The sequence below is a fragment of the Enhydra lutris genome, unplaced genomic scaffold, assembly GCF_002288905.1.
Source record: "Enhydra lutris kenyoni isolate GAN:26980312 unplaced genomic scaffold, ASM228890v2 scaffoldscaffold85, whole genome shotgun sequence".
In the NCBI taxonomy this organism is placed as follows: domain Eukaryota; kingdom Metazoa; phylum Chordata; class Mammalia; order Carnivora; family Mustelidae; genus Enhydra; species Enhydra lutris.
The window spans coordinates 8,756,952-8,774,878 of NW_019154169.1; the positions used below are offsets into that span (position 1 = coordinate 8,756,952).

The 17,927-nt window shown below is 54.1% G+C and overlaps 2 protein-coding genes across 4 annotated transcripts; one reads left to right on the forward strand and one right to left on the reverse strand.

Moving 5' to 3' along the window:
• Positions 1-6: 6 nt before the first annotated feature.
• On the reverse strand, positions 7-6,249 carry LOC111161500 (chromosome unknown C19orf54 homolog). Of its 2 annotated transcripts, XM_022525199.1 has the most exons (7): positions 6,074-6,235; positions 5,333-5,782; positions 3,615-3,683; positions 3,061-3,185; positions 2,620-2,749; positions 2,457-2,527; positions 7-1,706 (listed from the first exon to the last, which is right to left on the reverse strand). In XM_022525199.1, exons 2-7 carry the CDS (start codon positions 5,644-5,646, stop codon positions 1,369-1,371), a joined length of 1,047 nt encoding a protein of 348 aa, XP_022380907.1. In that variant the 5' UTR covers positions 5,647-5,782; positions 6,074-6,235; the 3' UTR covers positions 7-1,368. The 2 variants fall into 2 exon arrangements, with proteins under 2 accessions (XP_022380907.1, XP_022380906.1); XM_022525198.1 differs by having other exon boundaries at positions 5,333-6,249.
• A 428-nt stretch (positions 6,250-6,677) lies between these two features.
• LOC111161361 (small nuclear ribonucleoprotein polypeptide A) lies at positions 6,678-17,022 on the forward strand. Of its 2 annotated transcripts, none has more exons than XM_022524963.1 (7): positions 6,678-6,719; positions 7,176-7,268; positions 9,901-10,073; positions 12,413-12,592; positions 14,238-14,411; positions 14,754-14,842; positions 16,641-17,022. In XM_022524963.1, the coding sequence occupies exons 2-7, from the start codon at positions 7,196-7,198 to the stop codon at positions 16,798-16,800; spliced, it is 849 nt and encodes a 282-aa protein (XP_022380671.1). In that variant the 5' UTR covers positions 6,678-6,719; positions 7,176-7,195; the 3' UTR covers positions 16,801-17,022. The 2 variants fall into 2 exon arrangements, with proteins under 2 accessions (XP_022380671.1, XP_022380672.1); XM_022524964.1 differs by lacking the exon at positions 6,678-6,719 and adding an exon at positions 7,015-7,087 and having other exon boundaries at positions 16,641-17,007.
• Positions 17,023-17,927: the final 905 nt, after the last annotated feature.

The window sequence follows — 17,927 nt, forward strand, 5'->3', positions numbered from 1 at the left end:
ACAGAATCAGCTTTGTGGATTTTTTTCTTTCGCATCTGGGGTGTGTGGGCTCCAGGCTCCCGGTTTCACTGTCGGTGCTGGGTGGGGTCATGGGATCATTCAGTCTGAGTTCACCTGGCCGCTGCTCTTCTAACCTCTCTCTGTGTTGGACAACGTGGGGAACAGACTCATAAGTGGGACAGCTCCCGGCTGCGCCCTCAGGGCCTCCCAGGACAGCACACTGGACAGTGCCAACTGTGGGGTCCGAGGCGTGAGGGCGGGGGTGCTCTCTTCAGGGGAGAAACACCGCAATGGACAGCATCTCTAAACAAGACCCTTTGCCCGGCACTGAGTACATGGGACCAAGACAGACCTGCTCCTCCCCTTTCAGAGTGGGAGCGACGGGTCTTTGTTCAATCAGGAACCTCTTTCTCCACCCACATCTGTACAACGACTAACTACCAGTTTGCATCCTGGCCCTGCCACTAGCCAGCCATGACCTCAAGCCAGACCTCACACACTTCTCCGGGCCTCAGTCTCTCTACCTGTAAAATGGAGGAAGAACTAGTCCCTTCCTTACATGGAGAATCTGAGGAGTTAAAATGGGCAAAGGGGTTGGCACATGTTAGCACTTTCTGTGTGTTTCTAAGCCAGAAGGCAAGGTGGGGGAGGAGCCATGCCTGAGGCTAGGGAGTCTTCCCAAGGAAGATGAGCCAAAATAGAGAATTAAGAGAAAGATGAGCCAAAATAGAGAATTAAGGAGTTATCCTTAGCAGAGGATTGGGTGCAGGGGAGTAGGACACTCTGGGGACCTGGAAGGCCAGTGTGGCTAGATGAGCTGGGGCTGGGAGAGTTTAATCCCTGTCCTGTGAGCAATAAGGAGCTGCTGGAAGATTCTGCCGAGGTACGTGGTAAGACCTGGTTTGTATTTTGAAAGGCAAGGCATCCTAGGCTCTACGGGAATGGACGCAGGGGGGCGGCAAGCGGTGCAGTGAGAAGGCTTCTGCAGGTGTCCAGAGAGAGGAGGCTGGTCACCAGAAAGAAATGTCTGGATGCAACATCGGGGTGGGGCAGACAGGCAGGACCTGCAGGCCGCCTCCGGTGAGTCTCTTTCCTGGAGAGGGAGCTTGTTTGACTGGCTCCTGGCTTGGATCCCAGCCATGCATCAGAAGCCCGATACTGCAGGGTGGGCGTGAGAGAAGGGGACTGGGACTAGACGGACTGGGGTGGCAGGGGGCCTCTGCGTGGAGGGTCTCTGGCTGGAGGTCCTGGGGAACACGGCCCACATCCGTGAGCTCTTGCAAAGGGAGAAACCGGGGCACTCTTCTCATGGTGACAAAGCCAAGCTGTGGCCGGGACCCCGTCAGCCCGGCCCAGGGCTGAGGCAGGCTAGGGGCTGGAGTCCCATGGTCTGAGCAGCAGGGCCTGGCCACAGAGGCCGGCCCGCACTCCGCCAGCAGGTACCATGTACACCCGGCCGTCGGCGGCCCTTGAGGGTGAGAAGTCCGTCAGCTGGAGGTTGCTGTCCCGGACCTGGTCATAGTCCCACAGCTGGTAATGCCAACTCTTGCCCTGCTTGGAGAGAAAGTAGACGGCTCCTGCGGAGCCTTCTTCTGGCAGGGCTGGTGGCTGGTGGGGCGTGGTGGGCACCGGGTGAAACAGACCTGGCAGCTCGGGGTCCTCAGAGTAGCCGAGGTGCGGCACAGCCCGCACGCCCAGCAGAACCCCTGGGAAGAGAGGGGAAGTTGTGAGCGGGGGGGCGCGCTGACTCCATGCCGGGACTCATCGAGCTCCCCCCACTGCCCTTCACGGAAGGTATGGGTGCTGCCTCCATGCATCCCTGAGCGGCTGGCGGGGCCGCGGGCACACAGCTGGGCTGGGACTGGACCTACGGTGTCTGGTCCCAGGCCATTAGCACAGGGAGGGGAAGGGGCGTTCAATAGAGTGGGCATCGTCACCCAGTGGTTTCCTGCTGTCTAGTAAAGGAAGGCTCAGAGGAGCCAAGGCCACGGACCCAGGCATGGGGCAGCCTCCCAGGCCACCCAACATGCAGGCGGTGGGGTGGGGTGGGGTAATGAGGATGTTGAGGCCGATCGAGGCTGACGCTGACTGACACATGCAGTGTGCCTGCCCCATTCGGACCTTTATATGCTTTGCTACCGTCGCCCAGATTTTCAGATGGAGGAAGGAAAGCCCAGAGTCACAGAGCCAGGAGGTGGCTGGACCCACTGTGGAGCCCAAATCCTAAAGTTTGCGCTCTGAGCTTCCGTTTGTGGAAACCCTGATTGGCAGATACTGAGGCACCTGCTGCCTGCCAGGTCCCTAACTAAGTATCCTGTGGGGACGGGGACAGGCCAGCCCTGGTCCCTGCCCTGAGCACAGGAGACATGCCGGTGTCAGGCTGAGAGTGTGGGGTGCTGGGGGGGTGCTGGGGACAAACAGGGGGAGCACACAGGAGTATGGGAGGGGAGACCCACCTGTGCTCACTGCCCAGTGGGCCTTGTGGCCCTTCCTACGACACGGCTCGTGGTTGAAATCCTCATCGTAGCTGGTGTAGGGGGTTAAGGCCAAAGCTGCAGTGTGGCCCTGGGACCCACCCTTCTCCCTCCCCACCCAGCTCCCTTCAGGGCCCTGGGATACGGGATGAGCAGGGGATGCCCAGAGACAAGGTGCCACAGGACGCGGGCTCTGTTGGGACCGCCCAGGCCACCATGGAGCTGCTCCACCTGGCAGCCCAGTGCCTCCTGGGCCAGCTTGCCCATGTCGGCCACTGCAGGGGTGACAGAGACAGAAGGATCACTGTGTGCCTGGCTGTAAGCCAGAGGATAACTGGGGATCAGCACCTCTGATGAGCACTGCAACCGCCACCTCTCTGGATAAATGCAGGAAATGAGGCACAGAGAGGGTAAGCTGCTTGTCCACTGTCACCCAGCAGGAGGGGGCAGAGCTGGGCTCGGAATGAAGACAACCTGTCTCCAGGGTCCACCTCCTAATATTCTACTGGGTGGGGGAGAAGGGCCAGAGGATTGGAACAGGGTCCCCTCGCAGGACTGGCTTAAGACCCCCGTGCCCCCAACTCACCAGAGAACATCTCTCCCTGGGCCGTGTAGCCTCTCTTCATGGCTATCTCCACAAGTCTCTCCAAGGGGATGCCGCTGGGTGGTGCCAGGAGTGTGCCTGCCATCCACAAGGCCACCAGCCCGCACCTGGGGAGAGACAGGCCCAGTCCCTCCACCCCTAAGTCATGTCTTTACCAAGCCCCCTCTGCCCCCAGAAGCTGGAGTGTAAGGAACTGGTGTGCTGTGCTGGTGCTGGGGGAGTTTCCCTTTCCCCAGGCTTGGTGGGCTGCAGGGAGGGCAGGAAGGTGGGGAGAGAGGTCACCTGGGCTTCCAGGAGGAGGTGCCAAGTGGAGTCCAAGATAAAGACTATTCACTTACTTACTCGCTTGCCCATTCATTCCAACAGTTCACTGCGTATGCACCCAGGACCCCACCCTCCAGCCCCCCTTTCCCTCCCCTCCACCTCCTTCCAAGACGCCTGGGACAAACCCATGCCTCCCTCCCTACAGAGTGGCCCTCAGGAAGCACACAGCAAAGGCAGAGTGGGGTGGGAGTCCCAGATCAGAGCACACGTACTGAGGGCCTTCCTGGATGAGGGACGGCACGTCTGCACAGAAGAGGATCCATTGTAAGTCATTTCTGAAACTGAATCAGAGCGAGCTCAGGTCACATGGGAACCAGCTCAGGTCGCACAGGAACCAGCTCAGCTCCTAGATCTACCCCCCAACCTCCCCACCCCCTGGCCTTGAGGTGCGATTGAAAGTGGAGTGTTGAGGAATGGGGAGAGAAACCCAGGTCTGCCTGTCCTAAGGCCTGAGGGCAGCTCGAGGCTCTGATGCTGACTTCCCTCTCCCCTGATGAGCCACTTGTCCCTTCCCAAGCCTCCGCATCCTCATCTGCTCAGTGGGAATCCTCCTTCTACCTGCTGCTCCCTGCTCCTTCTCTCTGTTGTTGTATGGGCAAAGAACAGATGTACACAATCTTTGCAACTTGGAGCCAGGAAAATGGACTTATTAGAGGAAATTTTTTGAAGGCGGGTGACTGTTTACCCAAACCCTTCCTGTGATTTTTTTTTTCCCCCTTCTCAAGCCTATTCAATGAGGATGAAAATCCCTTAACCCAGCCTTGAGGAGAACCATGTAAGACCACACTCCAAGCCTAAGAGATCAGCCGGATAATGAGCCCTTGCAGGCCTGCCCAGCCCCACCCTTGGGGAAGTCATGTATAAGATTTTGAGCCAATACAGCCCCAGGACTCAGGAGAGGCTGGGCAACATGCTTATCCAGTATTTCTGTTCCAAGGCCAGTGAAAGAGCAAGGCTGATGGGGGTGGGGTAACCCCAAAGCTCCCGGTTCCCAGTTTGGAGCACTGTCCTGATGGAAGATGGTAACACAGCACAGTGGTTAAAGGCACCGAGGCCTGCTGCCAGAGTGCAGATTGGGTTCCTCTAAGTGCTGTGGCGAAGTAACCACCTTCATAAGCCTCAGTTTACTCATCGGGAACATGACATAACCATAGTTCCTATCTTACAGAATCACTAACCCAATGAAATAAATGCTTAAACACACTGAGAATAGTGCCCGACAAACGTCCTAACCAAACGGATTATAAACTTGTCCAGAAAGCTGGAAGTTTCTTCCGTGAGTCTGGGCAACTCACTCCTTGTTATACCAGGTCACCACAGCCCCAGGCCGGATCTAGCCCTCTCCCACCTGGATCTCTGGGGGCTCCAGCTTCCTCCTGGACCCCTTGACTGTCTCACCACCTCCAGTCCCCACAGGTAGCCTCCCTCTCTGTGCAAAGCCCTTCTGCAGCTCCCGCTGCCCTCAGGATCGTCTGCCTCCCTCCACGCGGTGCCCCTGCCCTGTGTGATCTAGCTCCTGTCCACCTGTGGAACTCCACGTTTTCCACCTCCCCCATCCAGTTGAAGAAATATTTGCAGATCCTGGAAAAGAACACCTCTTCATTTCAGCCTGTGCCTCTGCACAGGCGTTAATTCTCCTCATCACAGCTGGGACAGCTCTCAGTCCCCACTAACCCCCAGGTCTGGCCAGGACCACCCCCGGGACTCCCTTACTATAGCTCTCACCACTTTGGGCTGTCACTGGTGAGGGAGGGATCTGTCCCAGCCCCTGGACTAGGTGCCTGTGGGGGCAAGATTTCTCCTCTTTGCAGAAGGCGTGCCCTGCATGGGTCTAAGCAGGGAGCTGAGGTTTTTGACCTTGAGGAAATAGGAAACCCCAAGAGAAGACAGCTGAAATGACCCGGGGACAGGTGGTTCGGTGACACCCTACCGGTCCTTGTGCAGCTTCAGGAGCCTCTTCACGTCATCTCTGCTCCTGGGGACTGCGCCAGCCTTCTCTAAGGCCTCCTTCAGGAGCTGGCTCTTCTCTAGGCCAAAGACATGAGGGGGAGCCAGCCCCCTGACAGGGGGTGGAGGTGGCAGTGGGGGTGGGGGTGGGGGGATAGGGGCCTGGAGACTTGAGGGAGGTGGAAAAGCTAAATTGGGGACATTTGGGGGTAGAGGAAGTGGAGTGATGGGGGTTTGGGGAACAAGGGTTTGTGGAGGGGCTGGGGGGTCTACCAGGGGAGAACATCGAGAAATCATTTTGGGGTCTATGACATGCAAGTGCTGGAAGATCAAGAATCGGGGCCAGATGGATACTCTAAAAATGAGTTAGTTGCAGGCATGGACGTTCTGAAAGTTTTAGCGTGGAGTTCCAGAACTTGGGTGAAGAGTGGGCCTGAAAGGACAAGGAATGACACTTGGAACAATGGAAGCAGGGGTTAACAGGGCGGATCCCTTATCCGGAACTAGATTTGTGGTTTGGGGCTGGGTTGCAAGGCTCGGAGAGGAATTTAATTAAGAGTTACTGTATTATCCCAGGCGAGTTTTAGAAACTCGGGAATCAAGGCTTGGCTCTAGGGTGGGGCGCCTAAACGGCGGGAATTTGGAGCCCAGGGCTAAAGACCAGAGAATTCAGGCTCTGTAACCCCTCACATCCCACGCCCGAGTTCGGAACCTTGGAGCTGACCTTGATAAAACAGAGGTCAAGACATCAAAAGGACACCTGGCAGGGAGGATGGCTTAGTCGTGGAGAAGGTCCTGGAATCAGAGCGCGAAAGGAAAAGCTCTCTAGGTTGGGGAAGGCTCAGAGATCAGAGGACGCTAAGAACCGCGATACCGCCGGGATAAATGACGGAGACAAAAAGTAAACGCGCCTCCCCTTCCAGCAAAATGGCAGCCGCAGCACACATTATCCCTTATCACGTGGCGGGACTCGCGACTCGCGCCCATCCCTAGAGAGCCACGTAACGAGAGAAGGCGGGGCGTGGGGGGGGTGTTGGAGAGTCTTTCAAAGGACCGCCACCGGAAGCTGCCCAAGGGCGAGCGGCTTCCCCATTGGTCAGAAGCGCGTGAGGGGGTGGGCCTTCGCTGATTGGTCCCTAGACCCTCAGGACGGGTCGGGCGGGGTTTTTCTGCCGAGGCGGGAACCCAAATGTCGTTTTGATTGGCCAGATTTGGGCCCAGGGGCGAGGTTGATTCTGACTGGTCAAGCTACTGAGTTTCTGCGCGGGATTGGCTTGCAGAAAGGCAAAGGCGGGACCAGGAGAGGAAGCTTTTGTAGTCGACGCTCAGAAACCTACGCGGCGACACTTGCAGGAGCTGCGGCTCTGTAGGTGAGTAATCTTGGGCGACGGCGGCCATCGACGCCAGGCCAGGGGAGCGTTCGCCTCCTGGGCCTTCTTGCGCCTCGTGTGGGGAAACTATCTTCCCGCTGCGCGAGGTTAGGGCGCTTCAGAGTCGTCTCTTTACTTAACTGGCTCTTACATCCGGGTTTTTCTCTTGGGCCGCCCTTTGAGCTCCTAGGCCAATGGGATTCGCCACTTAGGACGCCCCGCCTACTGGTTCACGTAGAGCATCTTGGGACTCGTAGTAGACCTCTAGAGGGTTCCCTCTACCACGCGGGGAGGAGAAGCAGGGTCCCGCTTTCGCTTTGTTTTCCGAGCTGTGCCGCTTTCTCGCCTCTCCTCACTTCCTCCTGGAAGTAAGATCCCTGAGCAGCCCGTTAAGCCCGCTTTGGGACAGGATTTGGAGAAACCCAGGGCTGAAGTTACCTTTTTTCCTTCTTTCAGCTCTACCTCGGCACCTCTCCATGGCAGTTCCCGAGACCCGCCCCAACCACACTATTTATATCAACAATCTCAACGAGAAGATTAAGAAGGATGGTGAGTTCTGGGGATAGGCCAGACTCCAGGTGACCTCGCAGGAGCCGGCCCCTTCTTCCATCCCCCGCATTCACGTCTCTTCCTTCGCCTTCTCCAGCCAAACTATCGGTTAATCCTTCAGCCTTTGCACACGCTGCTTTTTGTGTCTTTAACGCTCCTGCAGTCCATCTTAACGCTCTAGCCATTAACCTGGTCACTGTGGTTCATCCCTGAACGTCTCAGCTCACAGGACTCCTCCAAGAACCCTTTGGCGTCCCCTTACCGCTCAGTTGCCTGCCCCTGACTTCCCATAGGCCTTGGACATGTCCCTCTCAAGCCCTGATTGTTCTGGGCTGTTATGGGATTGTCTGCACTGATCTGGGAGCTCCATGAGGGTAAGCGCTGGGATGGTCTTGGTCACGGTGGTATTCTCAGTGATCAGCCCACGATGGAGGTGTCTGATTTCCAAAAGGAGACGGAATTATAGTAACATTGCTAACACCATCATCGGGTACTGATATGTACATTTTTACTACTTTAAATTCTCCCAACAGCCCTTCAGGAAGGAGCTATAACACCTTTTTCTCAGATTAGGAACCAGACTCAGGGGTGATGTGACTTTCCCAAGGCCACACAGCAAGATAAAGGGGTTGAGGCCACCAGCGTGGAATTCAGCTTAAGAACTCGATTCTTGACATTCGATGTATTTTTTTCCATTTCCTTTATCACCTTTATTGAATTTCATTTTCTATATCTGAAAACTGAACAAAGTCCTGGTACTTTTCTTTGCATGGACGTTGCATGGATTACCTGGGCCAAACATCATCTATGCAGTGCTTCTTTATATGGTATCCAGTTGTTAGTAAGGGCTGAGTAAAATTTGTCTCTTACCCCCTTAAGAAAAGTCTTGGGGGAGGGCGAATAAAAAAGAAAATTCTCAGGGAGAACCAAAGGAGTTTGCTGGGATTAAGTTTGAGGTTGCCAATAAAGTTACCGTCGAAGAAAACCAGACAAGCCATGTAAGTCCCCTGTATGTGCTCTTAGAGTATGGTGCCCAGCCAGTGGGGCACCTGGACAGAGGCATTTGTTCCTTCTCAGAGAAGCCTTCCAGGTAGAGGAAGCTGTGTGTATGTTGTGGTGAGGGAGAAAAGTGTTCCGAACCTGGACCAACATGGGCAGATATCTAACGGCCAAAGAGACCCTGGGGCATTCTGGAGATAACAACTAGTTTTGTGTGACGGAGGCTTGTGTCCAGGGAGAACCCTCCAGTGAGTAGTACACTGAAGGTTCCTGGCCTCTTGTGGGCGGTGGGCCGTTAGACTTTGTCCTGAGGCCGTCTGGGAGCCAGGTGAGGGACACAGTCTGGTGTGAGGATGATGTATGGAGACTGAACTTGAGTGGGCAAGAGGGGAGAAGGGAGAGAGGCCCAGATTCCAGGGGAGTGACTTTTTTTTTTTTTTTTTTTTTTTTTTAAGATTTTATTTGACAGAAACACAATGAGAGAGGGAACACAAGTGAGGGGAGTGGGAGAGGGAGAAGCAGGCTCCCCACCAAGCAGGGAGCTCAATGCTGGGCTCGATCCTAGGACTCTGGGATCAGGACCTGAGCCGAAGAAAGACGTGCAACCAGCTGAGCCAGCTAGGCGCCCTGTCAAGTGTGGTCGTTTGTTAGATGCAGTGGTGTGGGGTTCAGATGGACTTGGGTACCTCTCTGTAGCTTCCCAGTACCTCCGGGGCACTCCAGAGCCCCTGATAATCCTCTGAGCATCTGTTTCCATTTAGTAAAATTAAGACTGTTACGGTCACTATCTCATGAAGTGGTTGTGAGAATTTGGTGAAGTTTTTTTCCGTAAAACATATAATGGTATCTTTACTCACGCAAATGTTTTTGGAGATGGGTGGCCGCTAAAGTCTGCGCGGAGTATTGCAGTACGCAAGTGGGAAGGGCTCGTGGTTAAGGATCACTAAACCAGTAAGAACATCCGAGGTCAGGAGGTGGGCAAGACTGCAAAGGAAAAGCAAGTAGGGTACGAGGAGTGGGGAGAGTGGCAACAGGGCACCTTAATTAAGACGGGATGGTCAGGGGGAAGCCTCTGAAGTGGGAACACTTACTGAGACCTGGTTGACTAGAAGGAGACAGCTGTGGACACAACAGGAGAAAGGTTTTTGTGGTGGAGGCAGTAGTCTGGGCAAAGGTCCTGAGGCAGCATCCGTGTCCTGGCCTGGGAAAGGGCTGTGAGGCCAGCATGACTGGGAGTAGGAGAGTGGGGTGGAGTGTGGGGGAACGAGGTTGGAGAAGTTGGCCAGGGCTACCTCACCCAGACCTGGGTCAAGGTGCCAGTGACCAGAAAAAGCATGCTCACATTTATTGAGCATTTGTCATAGGCCCTTTGTTACGTGGGTCTCCTGTTCATCAAGCAGGGGGAGGTACCGGTACCCTCCGTGCTCTCAGAGGAGCCCCCACAACTCACCCCAGTGTTCTTGGCTGCTGCTCGTACTGCTGGCCCTTGAGGGGTTCCTGACCTGTGACATTGTGTCAGGTGGCTGATGGTTTTCCTTCTGGGCCTCACTTGGCTCTGAAAAAGGATCTCAGCCCCCAGGACAGGTACCAAGACTTCCAGTCACCCATGGGCCTTTCCTTTTTCCCTCTGCAGAGCTGAAGAAGTCCCTGTATGCCATCTTCTCCCAGTTTGGCCAGATCCTGGATATCCTAGTTTCCCGAAGCCTGAAGATGAGGGGCCAGGCCTTTGTCATCTTCAAGGAGGTCAGCAGTGCCACCAACGCCCTGCGCTCCATGCAGGGTTTCCCCTTCTACGACAAGCCCATGGTGAGTGCTGTGGCAGACTGGGTGGGTCTGGACCTCTTGTCACCCGTAGTCTGGTCCCCTGTAGTCTGGTCCCCTGAAGTCGGGAGTCTCTCTGGCTATTTGTCAGCATTCACTGTTCTTTGTGCTGGAGCCAGCGGTGGGGTACCCAGTGACCGAGGGAGCCCCCAGCTCTGCCCTTGCAGACCTCAGGTGGGGACGACCCAGAGGAGTCAGGAGCAGGATAGGGGAAGTGCACAGATGTTGGGGAGCTTAGGGGACACACCTGACCCAGTCTGGGGGTCCAGAGAAGGCTTTCTAGATGTGAGACTCAAAGGAGAAGGACTAGCTAGGGAAGGCAGGGAAGAAGGTGTTAGATAACTGAGAGCATCTGCAGTCGAGGAAGTGGGTCAAGTTGGTTTGGCTGGAGAGAAGGGTGAGCATGGGGTGGGGGTGCTGGGGAGCCTTGGAAGTGTTTAGGGAGATGCCTCTGGCTGTTGGGGAGCATGGATTAGAAGCCGGAGTTTAGGGGAGACTGCATGTGCAGGAGCTTCAGCCCCGACCAGGTGGGGGCCGTGAATGGGTTGAAATGGGTAGATTGGGGTTCAAGAGACCATGTGCATAGCCAGGGGGCTGCATTTTGGAAGGTGGAGAATGGCTTAAAGTGGCTGCCCTGTACTAGCGTTCCTGTCGGATCGCTGGCAGCCATCTTTTGTTCTTGGGGCCCTTTCCCTTATCCCTCTATCATCTGAGTTTCACCTGATGGGAACATGCCTCCCTGAACCAACTCCCTTGGGGAGGGAACAGCAAATGCTGGTATGTCCAGGTCCCAGGCAGGTCACCTCCCGTGGAAGACAGTGGGCCCCGGGAGCGGTGAGGTAGCCTGGAACTCTCCCCTCTGTGTGGATGGTGCACTGGTTTGCCTGCTGTCGCCTCTGGGCGTGAGCCCAGATTTGCTGCATCTTACATGGCTTTTCTGGGGCAGCTGGGAATTCGCTCTTGAAGTATAAAGACCATAATGTTACTGGGTCAGTCCTCCTCCCCTGCTCCCCAGATCACTGCTTAGAGCATTTCAGACACTTTTTTTTTTTTTTAAGACTTTATTTATTTATTTGACAGAGAGATCACAAGTAGGCAGAGAAGCAGGCAAAGAGAGAGGGGGAAGCAGGCTCCCTGCTAAGCAGAGAGCCCCATCTGGGGCTCCATCCCAGGACCCTGGGATCATGATCTGAGCTGAAGGCAGAGGCTTTAACCCACTGAGACACCCAGGCGCCCCCTGGCAGTAGAGTTCTGTCCAGGAGTCTGTCAAGCCGGTCTGGCCTTTGGAACCTTCACAGCGGCCTGCTTCTTCCTCCTCTCCCATGGCTTTCCTGGTCTCTGCTTGGACCCCTGCTCCCCACAGGCTCTTCTCCACCTGTGGCCTCAGGGCTGCCTCCAGCACACCAGTGAAATTTGCTCACTCCCTCCTTGGATCTCCCTCCCTCCCTCCCTCCCTTTCTATACCAGTGTCACTTCACTGAGGCCTCTCTTAGCCACACTCTGAAATTTTTGATTCGTATCTTCTTTTTTTTTTTTTTTTAAGTAGGCTCCATGCCCAACCTGGGACTTGAACTCACAACCCTGAGATTGAGAGTCACATGCTCTGAGCCAGACACTTTTTAATCTTTTTCTTCATTCTCTTTCCGTACAGCATGAGAGCGGGGCCTTTGTCTGATGGGCTCATTGCTGTACCCCCAGAGTAGAGGGTCTCCATAATCTGCTGAGAATGAGCTTTAGCCTGCGGGTGTAAACTTTTTTTTTTTTTTTTTTTTTTTTTAAGATTTTATTTATTTGATAGAGAGAGACACAGTGAGAGAGGGGACACAGGCAGGGGGAGTGAGAGAGGACGAAGCAAGCTTCCCGCTGAGCAGGGAGCCCGATGTGGGGCTCGATCCCAGGACTCTGGGATCATGACTCAAGCCGAAGGCAGATGCTTAACAACTGAGTCACTCAAGCACCTCTGGAGGTCTGAACTCTTGTGTGATTGGAACCACCCCTTCCCCGCATAATGTTCCTATCCTGGCCCTGTTTCCTCGGATTTCTGCCTTTGACCCGATGCTCAGTACTGTCCCATATTCCCTTCAAAATCCCAGCAACCCACTTACTGTGTGCCAGCTACTGTTCCAAGCACTGAAACTCATTCAGGCCTTATGGTCATCTTTTCAAGTGGGAAATCTCCACAGTCCCCATTTTTAGATGAGGATGTTGAGGCCATGCGATTTCAATAACCGGACTCACTGAGCTGCTGGTAAAGGTCTGCTTTTGCACCCAGGCAATTAGGCCTTGAGATCGACGCTCTTCACCCTCTGCTCTCTGTTTGGCAGCGCATTCAGTATGCAAAGACTGACTCCGATATCATTGCTAAGATGAAGGGCACCTTTGTGGAGCGGGACCGCAAGCGGGAGAAGAGGAAGCCCAAGAGCCAGGAAACCCCAGCAGCCAAGAAGGCTGTGCAGGGTGGGGCAGCCACCCCTGTGGTGGGGGCTGTCCAGGGGCCTGTTCCGGTAAGCCAGGGCCAAGAGATGCTGCCCTCTCTCCATCAGGCCTGCCTTAGCCTTATGGCCTGGCATGTGGGCACAGTCGGGGCAGGGAGGGCTCCCCTTGGGGTTCTGGCTCCCTTTCCATTTCCTTCTAGAACTTGTTCGCCTCTCATTGAGGGATAGCACAGCTGGGTGATGTCTGCACTTGGAAGTGCCTCCATGCTTGTCTGACTGTTTTGCAGAAGCTTTCTTACTCTTGTGTGTCTGTCCCTTAGTTTCTTTCTCCCCTTGACCTTGTTGTCTGTGTCTTAATGTCTGTGCAGAAAATCGAGAGGAAGCCATGAACCAACTTTTTTGGATTAATTAGTGAATTTAATTTAGCAGGCTCGCCAGAGAGAAGATCAGTGTGGAAGAAATCAGTTTTATTTCTCTGTGCTAGCAACAAACAAGTAGACTCCAAATTTGAAAATACCTCAAGATTAAATGTAACGAAAGGTGTGCAGAAACCACCCATTAAAAGTATAGACTATCACAGAGAGAAGTGGGAGGTGAACTCAGCAAATGGATGGGAGACTCAAAACTTAAGATGCCAGTCCTCCAGATTGGTCTAACACGCAACACAAATCCAGTCAAAACGCCAGCAGGAATTTGGGGGACATTGGCGGTCCATTTCCACAGGTGTGCGGAGAGGCAAGGCAAGGCGGGAGAGGAGAATAAAACGGTGGGGGGGCACTGCAGTCATCAAGGTAATGTGATGTTGGGGAGGAAGATGGACCAGGTTGCAGAAGAGGGTCCAGAAAAGGTCCACACAGGCTTTCTCAGCCAGTAAAGGCTCCAACAAGGTCCAGTGGTAAACGGACTTTTTTTTCCCCCTAATAAACAGTGCTGGACCAATTGGTCCATATTTATGAGGCAAAGTATTAGTCTTACCTCAGCTATGAAAGTTAATTTGAGATGAATCATAGACCTTAGTGTGACAGCTAAAACAATAAAGCTTCTAGAAGGAAACAGGAAAATCTCTTCATGACCTTCGTGATGGCCCGAGAAGTAGAAACATCCTGTTTTCTTAACAGAATGGAGAAAAGCACAAGATACTTCAGAAAAGTCTTCGCCTTACTTTGGGATCTCCACGTTGGCTCTGCTGCTTGGGTCACACGCTGTTTGTCTGGCTTTCGCCAATGCCAGCTCCCTTTCTGTCTGGCCTCAGCAGTGGGGTGGTGTTATGGCCCTGCTTCCCTGCTCTGACCCGCTCCCCTCTTCTGCACCCAGCTTTTTGTCCACCTTTGAGTCCTCAGCTGTGGTTCCCGCTCTGGCCGCCCCATCTCCTCTGGGGGTCGGAGTTGTGCTCCCTCGGCCTGGCTCCCTTCTCCCCACCACGCCTCCCGTCTCAATCGGCATCTGCCCTGCCCATCCCCTCCCACTCTGCCTTCCACTGTCTGTTCTCTCTCTGCAGGTGTCTTCCCCCACCCAGGTGAGTTTTTGTAAGGAAAAGTATAGCCTGTGCTCATGTAGGTTTTGCTCCATCCATTTTCCTTCTGGTGACCTTTGTCTCCATGGGTGCCTTGGGCTCTCTCCTTGGTGGCTTTCACACCGACGAGCTCTGTTCCTCTCTCTGCCTCCTGCTGACGTCACACCTGCCCCGCTCAGCCCTGCCGTCCTCTCTCTGCAGGGCATGCCCCCGATGACCCAGGCACCCCGCATCATGCACCACATGCCCGGCCAGCCTCCCTACATGCCGCCTCCGGGCATGATCCCGCCCCCAGGCCTGGCTCCTGGCCAGATCCCGCCAGGGGCCCTGCCCCCACAGCAGCTTATGCCGGGCCAGATGCCGCCTGCCCAGCCTGTAAGTGTCTCCTTCTCCTGGGTGTCATAAATAGCTGGGACGTGCGAAGGGAAAGGACAGGGACGGGTTGGGGCTCGGTTATGGGGGCGGAGCTTCAGGTGGTCAGGGTGAGGCTGGAGGGGCGACCAGAACCTAGTCAGACTCGGTGAACTGCAGGGAGCCTGCTGATGGCTACAGCAGTGCTCTTTGTGGCTTGTTTCCTGCTGGGGGCAAGGAGGTATAGACAGGCAATCTCAGGGATGTCAGGTGAAGGGCTCAGAAAGAATTCAAGCAGGGCGGTGCTGGGAAACAGAAAGGCAGTAGGTACCGCACTAGACTCATGGCTCTGTCACTCCCTTGCAGCTTTCAGAAAACCCACCAAATCACATCTTATTCCTTACCAACTTGCCCGAGGAGACCAACGAACTCATGCTGTCCATGCTTTTCAACCAGTAAGTGGGGCTGGGTGCTGGGCACGGGCCAGAGGGCAATGGCCAGGAGATGGCACCATGTCCAGGCTGGTGGCGTCCTGAGCCAGCTTGGGATTTGCAGACAGGACAGTGACTGGAGGCCTAAAATGTGGAAACTGAGGCCAGGCCCATGGCCAAGGAGGTGCGGTAGTGGCAAGCTTAGGGCATAGCAGTGTGGGACCTTCTTTGACTTCGTGAGGGGTGGGGGAGCCCCTGGGCCGCCACTTTGCAGTCTCTAAATCAGAAAAATGCTAGGTGCATATAAAATAATGGTGAGGTGGTACCTAGCAGTTGGAAGGTTTTATTTATTTGAGAGAGCGAGCCAGAGCACAAGGCAGGGGAGGGTCAGAGGGAGAAGCAGACTCCCTGCTGAGCAGGGAGCCCTATCCTGGGATTCCAGGATCATGACCTGAGCCGAAGGCAGATGCTTAACCAACTGAGCCCCCAGGCGCCCCCTAAAGATACTCTTAAGACAAGTTCTGGGCGCCTGGGTGGCTCAAGCCTCTGCCTTCGGCTCAGGTCGTGGTCTTGGGGTCCTGGGATCGAGCCTCACATTGGGCTCTCTGCTCGGAGGGGAGCCTGCTTCCCACCCCCTTGCCTGCCTCTCTGCCTGTCAAATAAATAAATCTCTCTGTCAAATAGATAAATGGAATCTTAAAAAAAAAAAGACAAGTCCTAAGGGGTGTGGTGTGGATGGACCTCATTTCTCAGGCTGCTGGGGAATTGGGGAGATGGGAGAGGTCAGACGTGCTCCTCGGCTGTGGTCTGCTCTGGGGCAAGCCGGAGGAACAGAGCAGCACGGGTGGTTCTTTGTGACGGTGCCGACAGGGAATTTTGCGAAACTCCGTAAGACAGAAAAAAACAGTACCACACGTATATCCTTCTGTAAAACAATACGTACTTTGTAAGAACAGCGGCAGAAGAAAGTGTACCCAGCAACCGTGAGCATGGTTGCCCAATGGGGAAGGAAGTTAGGGAAGAAAACAGGGAAATGAGAGGAACAGTGGATCGTAAAAAGGGTAGTGTTATTCCTGGAACAGGGTGGGTGGGTTATGATTGGGGAAGGACATGGGGGGCAGTGTCCTGTTTCTTTATTTTTTCTTTTTCTTTTTTTTTTTTTTTTTAAGATTTTATTTATTTGATAGAGATCACAAGTAGGCAGAGAGGCAGGCAGAGAGAGAGGAAGGGAAGCAGGCTCCCTGCTGAGCAGAGAGCCCTATGCGGGGCTTGATCCCAGGACCCTGGGATCATGACCTGAGCCGAAGGCAGAGGCTTAACCCACTGAGCCACCCAGGCACCCCTCCTGTTTCTTTTTCTTAAGTTTTTAAAAATTTATTTTTATTTTTAAAAGACTTTGAGGCAGAGAGAGAGAGAGCCCAAGCAGGGGGAGGGGCAGAGGGAGAAGCAGGCACTGAGCAGGGAGACCAATCTGGGGCTCGATCCCAGGACCACGGAATTATGAGCTGAGCCGAAGGCAGATGCTTAACTGACTAAGCCCCCCAGGTGCCCCATGCGTCCTGTTTCTTGATCTAAGTTGTAGGTTACAAAGGCATAGGTGTTCACGTTAAAATATTTCCCTAAATGACACGTTTGTCTTGCGTGTACTTGTTTCTGTTGAGGTTCCTCCACTTCGCACTGTGTGCATCTGGGGGCTGGATTATCATCACCCGTGGTGCATTGTGGGATGTTCAGCAGCATCCCTGGCCTCTACGCTCCCAATGCCAGAACATTTGGGGGAGATGCCGAGTCTGGCTCCCTGAGATCTGTTCCCTTCTTTCAGGTTCCCTGGCTTCAAGGAGGTCCGACTGGTCCCTGGGCGGCATGACATTGCCTTTGTGGAGTTTGACAATGAGGTCCAGGCAGGGGCCGCTCGGGACGCACTGCAGGGTTTCAAGATCACCCAAAACAATGCCATGAAGATCTCCTTTGCCAAGAAGTAGCACCTTTTCCCCCTGCCTGCCCCTGCCCCCTGTTCTGGGGCCACCCCTTCCCCCCCTTGGCTCAGCCCCCTGAAGGTAAGTCCCCCTTGGGGGCCTTCTCAGAGCCGTGTGTGAGTGAGTGGTCGCCACACAGCATTGTACCCAGAGTCTGTCCCCAGACATTGCACCTGGCGCTGTTAGGCCGGAATTAAAGTGGTTTTTTTGAGGTTTGGTTTTTCACAACCATTTGTCATTTTTATTTTCTTATGCTCTGTGCCTTCTTTTCTTACACGTCAGAATATTCTGGGTGTCTGGACCTCTTAGCATGTTGGGGTTTGCAACCCTGGGGAAACACAGAATAGTGTGGTAACTTTGTCTAAGCTTTAGGCATCTTTACCAGTTTGGAAAAATTCCTCTTTTGTCTCCTTTGAGCATTCAGAGCTGGAAATGGAAACCCCAAATGCCATGTACAGTTGGGCAGGTCGTGTACTATGCAAGGATGCCACCTAAATTTAAGGGCACACTATTCATTTTGTAGATTCGTATGTTTTTTTCCTAACATGATAAGAGTGTCAAGAAAGAGGTTTTTCTATGCCTTTTTTGAATCTTCAGAAAGAATGCCTCTGTCATAGTGACAGGCTCCAGAAACCATGCTGGATACTTCAGGAAAAAAAGGAAGGGAACTGGATGCTCAGGAACTCATTGGAAGGATAGAAGGAGGGGTATCCTGGGCTTGAGACACTTGAGTTGAGGTTTGCGGTCTCTGATTGAGGTGCAGTCCGGCCTTCAGGAAGGAGTGGAAGTGCCCTTCCCACATGGGAAGCCACTGACCAGGCACAAAGGGTGTGGCCACTTCAAACAGCGCTAATCTTCCCTGCTGGCAATCTGCCAGCCAGGAGCCTCGGCCAGGTGGCTGAACCATGCCCTCCAGTCCCGGGGCTGCAGGGGAGTCTAGGAAAAGGAATTTCTGATTGGACAGTCACATAACCCAGCTGAAGCTATGGGTAAGAAGGGAGATCAAAGGAGGGATCTTCTTCAGCAGTCTCTTACACACCTCATCTGGAAAAAAAATTTTTTTTAAGATTTTATTTATTTTTTTGAGAGAGAATGGGGAGAGGGCACAGAGGGAGAGGGACAAGCAGACTCAC